Below are 12,432 nucleotides of genomic sequence, written 5' to 3'. Positions count from 1 at the left end.
TCTCATTTCTCCTAACTTTTACAGTTAAGAGAAATGAGGTACAATGAATACCTCTTCTGCAGCCTCCATCCACTTGATTTTGCACATTTTCATTTAGGAGTGGCACATTATCATCCAAAGAAATAAAAGTCAGCTGAGATGCACCTGAACTAAAAAAGCAAATGTAAATTCCCAAGCTCTTTTAAGTTTGGACTCTTAAGAAGTTTGGATCCAGACTTCCTGCTTGGGCCATCTGTTGCAAGCTGAGAACACAGAAAGGATACCCTGAGCCATGAAGCTTGGGTGTCCATCAGCTTTCTCTGGACTATTTGGATCTGGATGCTGACATAATCCTTGTCACATTTTTTTCAGCAGCTCTGTGGTGACAATGAAAATCCACTGGGACTGACGCAAACTTCAAAATCAACAGGAACATTGTGCAAAGACAAAAAAGAGGCAACACTTTCCAACAAAAGTTGGAAACTTTTTGAATTGAAACTCAAACCTGCTAGAGGTTGTTGTCATTTGAAAATGGGGAAGATCAAGTGGACAAGTAAAGATGCAGCTGGAATATATTAACAGGAAGGGGTGCAGGTAATTTGTATCCTATTCCTGTCAAAATCCACTGGCCACATTCAGAATAACTGCACGGACAATACTGTTCTTCTACCCCCACATTACTGTGGTGGAGATTTTAGGAAATCTTAAAACTCTTAAGAAACAGAATATGGAAAGAGTGAAAGATCACTTACGGCATCTTTCTCCAAGGCCAGTAATAGAAGTCTGACATATACTTTCACAAATGAAACAATGGGACATCGCCAAAGAGAGCTAATAGATAATCTTAATTGTTTCGATTAATTGTTCTTCTGATATGAAAGGGATGGCAGGGAATAATCTCTAACTTTTTGTAGAGCCTAATACTGTTTTACCTTTTCTTAAAAAAAAGTTATTTTCCTACGTCTTGCTACATAGAGATTAAAAAAGCCTGAAAAAATCTTTTAAAGACAAGTAAAGAAGCCAATAATATGAAAAGCACACTAGAGCTGTAATAATGATTGCTAAATGCTTCAAATAGCTGCAGCAGTTGATTGGATTGTGAATGATACCTGTGAAAAATAATTTTTCTATGATCATAGGCAGATGCAAAAGTTAAATGATTATACTATGTATATATATTGATATAGAATTGCTATATATATTGTGTACTGTATGTTCTAGCTTTCAGAAATACTGTATTGTAGTGTACTGTACTTAACTAAGCAGATCTAAATAGCAACTTGTCATTTTCCACAAAGTCACTAGTACTGTTAACAAAAACCAAAAAAGTCTATTTTTTCCAGTAAAAGAAATACATACTGTTACAGTCACAGACATTTTGACTATAGAGAGACAATGTACATTTAACCAAAAACATCCCCAAACCAAAAAAACTCACCCAAAACCAACCAGCCAAAACTGTTGCATTTATCATCTTACTCAAAAGGGGAAGGGAAATGCCACCAATACACAAAGAGGAATAAGATTTACTCAACTTTGCATGAGTGAAAATGAAAGAAACAAAACCAAAAAATCCCCAATAACTCTTTCTGTGAAAAGGACAATCCCCCAATGTGACAAAGAATTCTGGAGTGAAAAGACTAACATTATTTTAGGGCCACATGCTCCCAAAATCGGCAGCTGTAGCTAAACGTATTTATTCAGCCCACTAACTAAATGAGAACAAAATGAGTTCTAGAAACCCTGCAGTTTGCACAGATTAGATGCTCAGTACTCTCACTGACCAATTCCTTCTTCTTCTGACTATCTACCAGTCTTCTAGACACACTAAACACATATATTCCTGAAAAGATTTTGGCAAAGGCCACACGGATTTCAAGAGAGAAACTTAATTGTTAGTCACTGCACATTCTGACCAGATTGTTTGGATCACTTGCAAAGCTATTCAATAGCCAATGTGCTGTAGAGTCCATGAGGTGGGGAAAGAGCTGTTTTACACAAGGCTTTGGAAATAAGACTTGAGACTCTATACCTTGATTATTTTAAGTGCTTGTCCTATCAATACACTGTGTTGCTGCTTAATGACTTGATTTTTTTTTACTGTTATTTTAATGGAGCCGAGAGGCAAGTTCAGATTATATGGCTTGCTTTTTAGTCCTCTGTCACATGAACATGATGCAATTCAATGGAAATGAGTGACTGAACTCAACAGTGTAGTTCTAGAGCTGTCAGCCCTCATAGATATCTGTTTCTGTTAGTGAAGCTCGCTGAGCTGGACTATTTTATTTATTTTGTGGCTGAAAGGCCACATGAGGCTCTGAGAGGCACACTTTGACCTTCCCTGCAGAGTGGGTACACGTACTCACAAAAATAAACTGGACTGAATCTTGGAGTCATTACTCATGCTTTAAACGATGTCTTATTTGGGCAAACATCCAGTTAAGAGAACTTCACCTACAGAATGTGTTTTATGAATATATGTGTGCATACATACTGTACAAGTAATGAACTACAGACTCATGCTAAGAGCTTCACAGTTAATGTTGCAACCATGTTCCGTTTAAACTTTTTCCTGATCCATGTGTGTCCTCACACCCAATTAGCAACCCAATTAGTAAGGCGAGAAAGAGACAGCTAGCTACCCCATACATACACACACACGCACGCACACTCCCACACACATTTGCATGCATACACACACACACACACACACACACACACACACAGGCATATAATTCAGCTTTATTCAAGGACCTCACAGATACCCACAGAATATGGGATAAATGAAAACTGCCTAAAGGACTTCATGGGAAGAATGAGAATACAAAAGCTGTGATGCCTTACAGGGTACTAAACAGTTGTGTGAATTTAATCACACCTACTGAACGTCATGTTTGTTTTCAGTTGAACAGCATATATTCAACATGTGGGGGCTGTTAGGAGACTCTATAAGCATCAACAAAGAACATGGCAATATCCAGATGTCAAAATCAAAAGGAACAAAATGAAGTAGACAAGGTGCCTAATCAAATATATGGATCTCAGAAAGATACCTGTCTGTTTTGTAGGAACAGGAAACTGCAGAAAAGGACAGATGACCACAACCAGTAAGTATCTAATCACACTCTGCATGTTCCTCAGGTGTGATATGACTGCTGAACTTGGCAAAAATCAGTAAGTCAACTGTATGAAGTGTGCACACTGCAGAAGAGTACAGTTCTATTTGGAACACAGCTAAAGCAGGAAATGCTTTGCTACACTGGTACCAATGCCTCCAGCAGGATAAGCCCCACTGGGACCTTCTGAAAGGTAATAAAGTAATACTTAAGCGAAACTTGATTTAGAACATTTACTAGAGACACTTGGGCTGTGGCTGCATGACTGGGTGTGAAACTTTGCACCACAAAGAGGGCTTAAGGGCTAATAAAGATTGCATGAGGAGTGGAAACAAAAATGGACCTGACGGGCTTAACTGGATAGAAGTTCTCACACATGATGGGATAGCCATGCTTCATTTATTTGTATAATGATATTACTGCAGCAAAAGGATATTGTTAGAATGTTTTTTCTTAAAAAAAAATCACAACTGAAACAATAGAACGGCTTACATATTTCTCCAGTGACATGCATGAAATCCGAAAAGGGCAATACAGGTTGCACTGACAGAAATTAAAAACTGATAGAAATTAAAAACTGAATTTGTCACAGGGAAGCAGCTTTTCACTGGATTTCTCTGTTATGAATTCACTGGCAGGGATGGGCCTGGAGTCAGTAGTCAAATCACAAAGCCTTATCTTCACATTATTAAATTCAAGTGAAAGCTTGGCCTAGGAACATGATTTATCCTCCCATGTTTTACAGGGAGCTGATGCCAACCCCCTGAAAAGGAGGTGACCATTTTGGAAGAGGACCAAACCTGATGCCATAACTGAAGGCAAGAAACAGCTGAGAAGCGCCATGCAATATAAAAAGTCCACGATGCATCACTAATACTTCTTGACTTATTCCCTACCTCCTAAAAAAGGAAAACATGATATAATGCATTTCATACGAAGGGAATGTTTAAGATGAAACCTTGCTACAGAAAAAACATAACTACATTCCAAACTGCTCAGATGCACTTCTTTTTTAAGGCAGCAATTGTGTATGAGGCTGCAGTGTATTTGTTTCCTAAAGAAATATCTTACGGTGTTCTGGTTTTTGAAAAATACTTGTAGGGACAGAATTCACATTAGTTGCTCAGGACAAAAGTGTAAATTGTGTGTGTGTGTGTGTGTGGGGGGGGTGTTAAAACCCAAGTTGACAGAGTGCTTGGAATACCTTCCTGGTCTGCTTACCTCCATGTTACCCCAAAATGTTGCACTCCTTTCTTTCTCCCTATTCCTCTTTACTTGCTGTATATATTGCAGAACCCTGTTCAAGATAAAGGGAAACATTAAGAGCCTTCCTTGGGCATAGGTGGTTGTGCACTAAATCTCTGTTCACTGAGTGCTGGGGAGGGAAGTGAGATTGTAAAGTAGGTTTAGTTCTGGCAGTAGAAACTGTAATCATGTGATGCTATCAGAAGAAGCATACTAGCAGAGTTCTGCCTCTCTTAAATTTGTTATTATTTTAAATGCTTTCACTCAATAATTCTGGGGGGAATTAGCATGTTAAAAACCATGACTAATTCTTCTGCTGATGTGGCTTCATCAGAGTTATGGTTAGGTTGAGTCTGACTCATTTTATTTTGTAATAAACCCACAAACATCTTTACTTGAGATACCAATTGCAACTTAAGTAGTGACTTAAAGCACATTCCTGGTCTGATTTACTTTTTTTTTACCTTATTCATAGTAGATCAATCAACTCTGCTTCTCCTACGCTTGGACTCTCTTCTAGCACCTGGGATCAAGCACTGATGTAGAGGCTTAAATGAGACAAGAAGTCAGTACCACTGCTAAATTTATCATGAAAAAAATCTATTAATATTTAACTTTTTATTTTTTTCAGTAGAAACATAAATTTTGGATGAAAATTACCTAACACTATCCTAGTGATTATAAACATTAATTTAGAGTGGTTGCATGTCCAGATACAGACAGACATACACAATGAACCAATCCTTCTTTCCTTCTCCCACAAATCATGGACTTGTGTAACTCCACTGCCTTCATAAGAGTTATTCCTGCTCTATACTGCAGGGACATCAAAAATAGAAATATTGAATGCATAATACTTTTTCTGTTCCAAGAGGCACATACCTAGTTGATTAGGTATCAACACTGGGAATAATTAGATGGATATACACTATTACCTAACACATGCTTTCTCTCATTTACATTCTTTCTTAGAAAAACAAAACAAATACTCCTCCTTGATTTTTGCAAAAATAGGTCTAATAGAGTGAAGCATTCTTACTTTAGACAGGTCCTCCCTCTCTCAGTGTCATATCTGTGGACCACATCTGTCTGTTCTACAGTGAAGAAAACATAAGCTGCCCCTTGGTTTTGTTTGAATTAATTTGAACAATATGCACATACTCTATTTTTATATATATATATATATATATATATATATATAAACAATATACACATACAACTATTCCACCTAAAACTCTCTTTCCCACTTCAGTCATCTGTCTAAATCTGGGGACTCCTTTGCTCCTGCTGAAGTCAACTGGATCACTCAGTGACTTTGGAGGAAGCTGACTCAGACCTCAAGTATTACTTCTAGCAGGACAAATAACAAAGTTAACAGAAAGCAGCAGTAACACTGACTTAGCATGGGCAGAACATACCCCTAACAGACAGGAATCTAGCATTAGGCCACTTTCATACACTTGGCTGTTGGAGCATGCTGCAGAAACATGTCATTTCCAGTATCTGCCCCTCTGCAAGGATTTTCCTCTTGATTTTGGTTTTTGTCAAGGAGACACTCAAGGGTTGGGAAGGGTTTTCACTATATTTACAAACTCAAGACTCCAGACTTAGCATACTGTCAACAGTTTCTCTCATATGCCTTCCTTCAGGAGAGTTGTGATCATTTAGGGGCCAAATCCTACTTAGTGACAAGTCTCTTGGGAGCTGAAGAGGCTCAGAACCTCTGAGGGCCATGTCTTAGTTCTCATCACATTTTATCTCTTTTAGGAATTTTCATAGCAAGTGTAAAAACAAATTGGGGAATATGAAAAGCAGCTATTACACTTCAGCTGATCACATGCTGCTTCAGTTAGGTACCTGCTGATTCATTTCTATCTGATTTATTTCAATAGCTCACAGGAGCTGGATGCCAGAGCGAAAGGCATGGATTATCAAGGTCTAGTTTCCCTTGACAGAACAGCCACCAGATATTAAATTAATACTGTATGTCTTTTTGAGCAGCAGTCATCTTCAGCAGTGAGAATTGGAGAATACCTTAGCATAAGACTGTCAGATGGGTCACAGATCTGTAGTACCAGGCATACAGGGGATCTGGTTATGTTTGAAATGACTTGGGTGCTTCTGATCTTGGGCTGGATTCAACTATCCTGCAAAGAGTATCTTTTGTGCCTTCTCCCTACGGGATTTTGGTTTCACTGCTAAGAGAGGCAGGGCATGCTAGCGTCATACTTGCTAAAGGCAGGAGATTTCTATCTCCACCAGGTAAATGATCCAGGATTAATCAAGTACCTCAAGGTCGACTGAAATCAATCAGTTTCGGGTTAGGTAAGAAGTAAGGGGCTGATGGTGTACTGGTTATTAGTCATCTCTCCTTTGGATGAAAAATCAAATTAACTAAGAAAAATGGATGTCACTTGCCCTCTTTGATCTTAGGGCAAAGGGAAATCTCATTCTCTTAGGGAGTCAATGTTATCATTAAATGCTACATTTCCCTTTTAGCTTACTGTGAATTTGGGCTGGTTTTGAAAATAGCTAATAGCATGGGCCAGAAGCAAGCCTAGGGGAAGCTGAAAAATCGTCCCCAGAGCTGCTCCTGCAAAATGTCTGCATCTATTCCCCTTATAAGAGACTATTAATAGTGTTAGGAGTTTTGTGAGAGAAGGTACCAGCTTGAAATGATCATACTAAAATTTCTAAAAAGTGATGTATTCTCTTGCTTTGTTCTCATTATTTATGACTTGCACCTGCTACGCCTATGCAAGAGATTATTGTAGTCGAACCTCACTAATTCACACACCCCAGACACGCACACACAAAAGCTATCCTCTGCTTACTGATCAGCAGAGACTGATGTTGTGGTCCTGCATTCCTTGCGGATTCGGATTTCCCAGAGAGAGGCAGACTTCAGCGGAATGGGCAAGAGAAGACAGATTTTGGTCCTTCGATTTATACTTTCATATAATACATAAACAGGGGCAGTTTCAATGAACAGCAACAAACTGAACCTGAAAAGGAAACACTTTTTTTCTACAAGGCAGTAATTAACCTGCGGAGCTCACTTCCACAGGATACCACTAGGGCCGCCTAGCAATTAATAGGCTAGATCTCTACAGGATAGTGAGATCATCTGCCACAATATACTTCTATATGGCATAAAAAGTTAAGGCCATAAATTATCATGTCTTTAGGCTAAAAGCAGATATATAACTAATGAGGCTGATAATTTTTCTCCCTTAGGTGTATTACTTCACAATTATCCAACACGGTCTTTTCATTTTCCTCCAAATCATGTGTAACCAGCCACAGCCAGAGACAGAATACTGGGCCAGATGGACCATAGGGCACATTTGGTCTGGCCGTTCTTACATTTTGGATTGACTTCACCAGCCTCAGCAGCAGTAAGAGAAGGCACTTTCTCTCATTTACCCTAAGGCTTCTTTTATTGCACTTTTGCCTTGTAGAGAGGCCTTGATTCATATGCTTGTATTTGTGCCCTATTAATGCCCTTTTCCATTGCCAAAGCAATACAAAGGGAGCTTTAGGGACATTGAGAATCAGGCTCAAGGAATGCAGGATATTTCATGCTCCATCAGAGGGATGTGATACAGTCTGCTCTTTTTCATCCACATCATTTTATCAGGTATTTTGAAGCAAGCCTTTCAAGCATGCTGAGACAGATGCACTCAGTGTCACTAGCAGTTTGTAGATCATTGTGATTACTAGCATATTACAGGTATTCTTTCTGCTAAGGAACATAGTAGCAATACATGAAGCTTAGAAATACCAGTAATGTTGGGATATTGTAGTTGTTTCTACAGACAGCAGGAAGCATTATTAACAAGAACTGAACATTTTAAAAGGTAAAGGGGTTGAGGTCTGACCTCCTAAGTCCATAAAGGGGCACTTAAAAAATAAGTGACCTGATGAGCAATTTCAGCTGCATTTGTAGTCAAGCTGCCAGATCCTCCTTCTCTTTACAAAATCAAGTCACTTATTTTTAAGCCTGGAAGTTCAATAAAATCAGTTAATATCTCAGGCAGCCATTTGTGAAAACCTTGGCCTAAACTCTTTGACAAGTGATTTAAAATTCAGTCTCAGATGCCTTAGCTTTACTTTAAGAAGTTTGTTTACTTTTTAATTGGCACCTTTCATTCAGTCACAACTGATCTTTAATTCACTTAAATACTGAAGATGCTGTGTTACAAATCTGCATTTCAAAGATGATGCTTCTTTGATTTAGGGAAGGTTGAAAAATGGAAGAATCAAATTTGCACAGGATTTTTCTTTCTGAACACTGTAATATTTGGATTTTGGTGGATGTAAACCCCAATTCTTATTTCATGTGTACTGGCATATCTCTTCTGAAATGAGAGCCATATTTCAGAATATGTTACATCTTGACTTTAGCTCACAAGACTTATCAACAGCTAATTAAACAGCTTTTCCCCAGACCTCACATGGCAAATGAGCGGCTATAGTTTTGAAGCTGGCTAAAATTTTTCATGGAACTACATGGGAGAACACAAAACTTTTTCATACCAAAGATCTCGGGAAAAAAGAAAACAACCAACTTTCCTCAAGGAAACACCTTCAAATCCTTTTGTATATCTTCACCTCCCATTCTCCCCTCCCCCCACCTTGTCTCTAGAACATTAATTTTTTGTACAGATTTCTGTACAGAATGTCTTTACAGAGCAGACATTAATTTGCCCTTTCTATGTCTTAGGTTTTGCCTTTCATTTCTTGCATTGATTTTATCAGTGCAGCTATGAGAATAATATTTGTTAACTAACTTGTGCTCCTTCTCTAGCCCAGCCAAACTAATGGAGATATTTTTTTAAATCATTAAACTACCCAAAAGAAATTGGTGACAAAAAAAAGTGCTACCAAGTGAGAGGCTCATTTGCCCTTGCCTCAAGGTCTCTTTACACTGTCTAGTGCAATTGAGAATCAGGCCTTCAACATTTAGGATCCGCTGAACAATACCTCGCAGGTTACAAAAAAATTCAGAGACTGAATCATCTGTCAGTTTTTTTCCCATAATAAATCAGTAATGGAACAGGTCTAGAACACAGCAACAAGGTTACCTGTGCTGAATCACAGACATCTGATACAAAAGCTGCAGGTGTAAAGAACACTCAAGATTTTATGTGGAAATCTATTGATTCATTGTTTAGAAAGTTGTCCAGCATAAAAGAATGCCTCATGTGAAATATTCAGTGTTTACAAGCAACATTTTGTAAACTTAAGAAAGCTTAATTTAAATATAGACACATGTAAAAGCTAAACTAGCAACTTTTCTTTTTTTTCTTTTTGCATATTTTTATTAGGTGCTTCTTCTCTGCCTAAAATATAAAGTCCAGAGTGCAGCTGGTGCAAATCCTAAGATTTCAAGCAAGACAAAGATAGTGTCAGACACCGATCCAACTGAACTAAGGACCCATGTACTTTGGGAGTTGGCTTTGGGGGGAAAAATTCTCACAGAGATACACAGAAGACTAGGGAGAACACCAGCCGAAACACAATAAAACATAATACAAAACACCAACATATATAGGCAGATCAGGAATCAATCTTTCACACTGATCCTACATTCCTTGCATAGGTGGGTATGCAGAGAATGTGGGATGTGGCCCTTAAGTTAGACATTTTTGCAAATGAAGAAGGGAAGATTATTTGCAATGGTAAAATATTAAGTTATTTTGGCATCAGCACAAATTACAGGGGCAGGATTGGATTCCCACACAAATATGGAAGCTCTCTAGCGAGCAAGGCAGGGATGAGAGAACAATACAGCAGATTAATTCTTCTCCAGTGATGAAAAAGAAGGGAAATCATAGTTATTACACATTTCCAAAACTTTCATTATTTTTTCAAATAAGAAAAAAGGAGGAAAAGAAAAAGACTATAACATCGCTAGAAAATCTCTTTCTCAAAAGGAACCTCCCTTGAACAGAAATCTGAGCTGGAGCCAAAAAAAGAAATAACGGAACCTCAGTAAGAGCCAAAAGAGAACCACATAACTCAAAAACAAAGTAGCAGTTCAAATGATACTGCAGGATGCACAAACTCTAGCAGATAATCTCACAGATGACTTCACAGAGCCTCTCATCGACCCAGGTAATTCTTGATTCCATTAGAAAAAAAAAGAGAGGGGGAGAGAGAGAGAGAAAGAGCGAGAGAGAGAGAAAATAATACTAGAAAAGAAAATTAAGAAACATTCTTCCTCTTTTTTAAAATAAAAATCAAGATCATCTCCCCTCCCCCCCTCTATCTGGAAGCAGGTTAGCTAACCTTAACAGTCTCAATTTAAAATAAAATATATATTTTTATATATTCATATATATAATAAAAGAGAAGATATTAGTGGCAGTGTATGCAAAACAAAAAAGAAAACAAAGAAAAATTACTTTTAACAATCTCACTTTTTTTGTTTTTTTACACAAATACTGTTGTAAATATATTAAAAAAATCAGCATTCTATCTGGTAAACGTCACTTTTGCCCCTCTATAAAATTTTGAATTAAAAAAGTCCCAAGAACTCTTTTTTTAAATTATTACTCCCCTCCCCACCCACCCTCTATTCCTCCTTCTTCCGCAAGAATAAATCCTGATTTAACTTTTTTTTTTTTTTTTGCAAAGATTGTGGGAACTAACCCTTCTCTTGTACCTAGATCCATAGGTTGCAACCTCTGTTATCTTTGATTTTCCTCTGTGTTTCTCTTTGCCTTCTGTGAAAGTCCCTCTTGATTGTGCTGAGGCCCTGGGCTCAGCGAAGACACTGAATAAATTACAAAAAGCCATCGTTGCTCGTTGTCTGACTCTTCTTGGTTTCTGCTGTAAGGTGGTGGTGGTGGTATGGGAAAAGCAGTGGGGAGGGTGAGCCAGACAGCGTGGGATGGAGCAGAATCCAGGTGAGGAACCTCTGATTCTCCTTCCTCATCCTGCAGGGACTCCCCACTGTCCAAGCCACACTGCCTTGCACTCCCCTCAGCCCTTTTGTGTGTGTTTGCGGATGCAGGTGTGTGTGAGAAAGCAGACACGTGGTGGAAACCAGCAGGGCCTTGTTTCCTCTGGTTGCTGTTCAACCAGAAGCAAAATATTCCACAGTTCTAACTGGATACTGTGAAGTCCAAAAGCGGTCAGAATTGTGAATTATGTCCATTGAAACACTGCGAGCGGTGTACTTATAACGACAGTAGGCCTTGTAGATTTTGTAATATATTTTGTTTTGTTTTTTTTGTAGTGCTCTTCACAAGTGAGAAAAAAAGAAATTGTTTTTTTGTTTTTATTTTTTCTGTCTGTTTTTTTTTGTTTTTTTGTGTTTTTTTTGTGTTTTTTGTTTGTTTTTGTAGTAAAGAAGGGTTGTATTTAGAGGCCAGTAGCTAGAGATCCAACCAGTGGAGCTCATGAAGCACTACCTGGCCTTAAGGCCACCATCCGAGGGAGGTTGGGAAAATTATTATTCACCCAGCCTCCGGAAATGTAATGTACCAGCAGGCAAAAAACAGTTCTTCATGTAGTACAAAAACAACAAAACGAAACGAACCCAAAAAAAAGGAGGAAAATAAAGGTAAAAATGAAACAAAAATCATTTCTTAAATTCTAGTGCCATAGCTTTTTTTGTTGTTTCTATTTTTTGTTCATAACAAAGAGAGAGAGAGAGATTCTACTTATCCGTCTGACACATGCATCCTCATGTGGTCGTTGAAATGCTCGATTTGGTCAAACTTAGCTGGACAGACAGAGCAGACATACGTGGTCCCCTCCGTGCAGGCCACCACCCCAGCAGGGACGGCCCTCGTGCCAGTGCCCGTGGCTCCAGGTGTGCCGTTGGTGGCGCTGTGCAGAGCCACATGCCTCTCCAGCAGGGTCTTGTGGGAAAACTTTTTCTTGCAGATATAGCACTCATAGGATTTCTCCCCGCGGTGGAGGCGCATGTGCACGTTAAGGGAGCTCTTCTGGGTGAAACGCTTGTTGCAGATACTGCACTGGTATGCCCTCACGCCAGTGTGCGTCACCATGTGTTTGATTAGGTAATCCTTTAAAGAGAAGGAGCGCCAACAGATGCTGCATTGGTGGGGCTTCTCAC

General features: G+C 38.7%; 1 protein-coding gene across 16 annotated transcripts in view; it reads right to left on the bottom strand.

Moving 5' to 3' along the window:
* The window catches only part of ZBTB20 (zinc finger and BTB domain containing 20), a 518,459-nt gene that overhangs the window by 15,593 nt on the left and 490,434 nt on the right, over nucleotides 1–12,432 (bottom strand). For all 16 annotated transcript variants that reach the window (XM_064520252.1, XM_064520247.1, XM_064520270.1 and 13 more), the window contains one exon: nucleotides 1–12,432. This exon is cut by the window's left edge and continues 15,593 nt beyond it. In XM_064520252.1, the coding sequence (XP_064376322.1) occupies nucleotides 12,014–12,432 (419 nt within the window). In that variant the 3' untranslated portion in view covers nucleotides 1–12,013.

This window comes from Dromaius novaehollandiae, chromosome 1 (genome assembly GCF_036370855.1).
Source record: "Dromaius novaehollandiae isolate bDroNov1 chromosome 1, bDroNov1.hap1, whole genome shotgun sequence".
NCBI lineage: Eukaryota > Metazoa > Chordata > Aves > Casuariiformes > Dromaiidae > Dromaius > Dromaius novaehollandiae.
The sequence above is the reverse complement of the archived record's forward strand: the minus strand, read 5'-3'. Positions and strand labels throughout refer to the sequence as shown.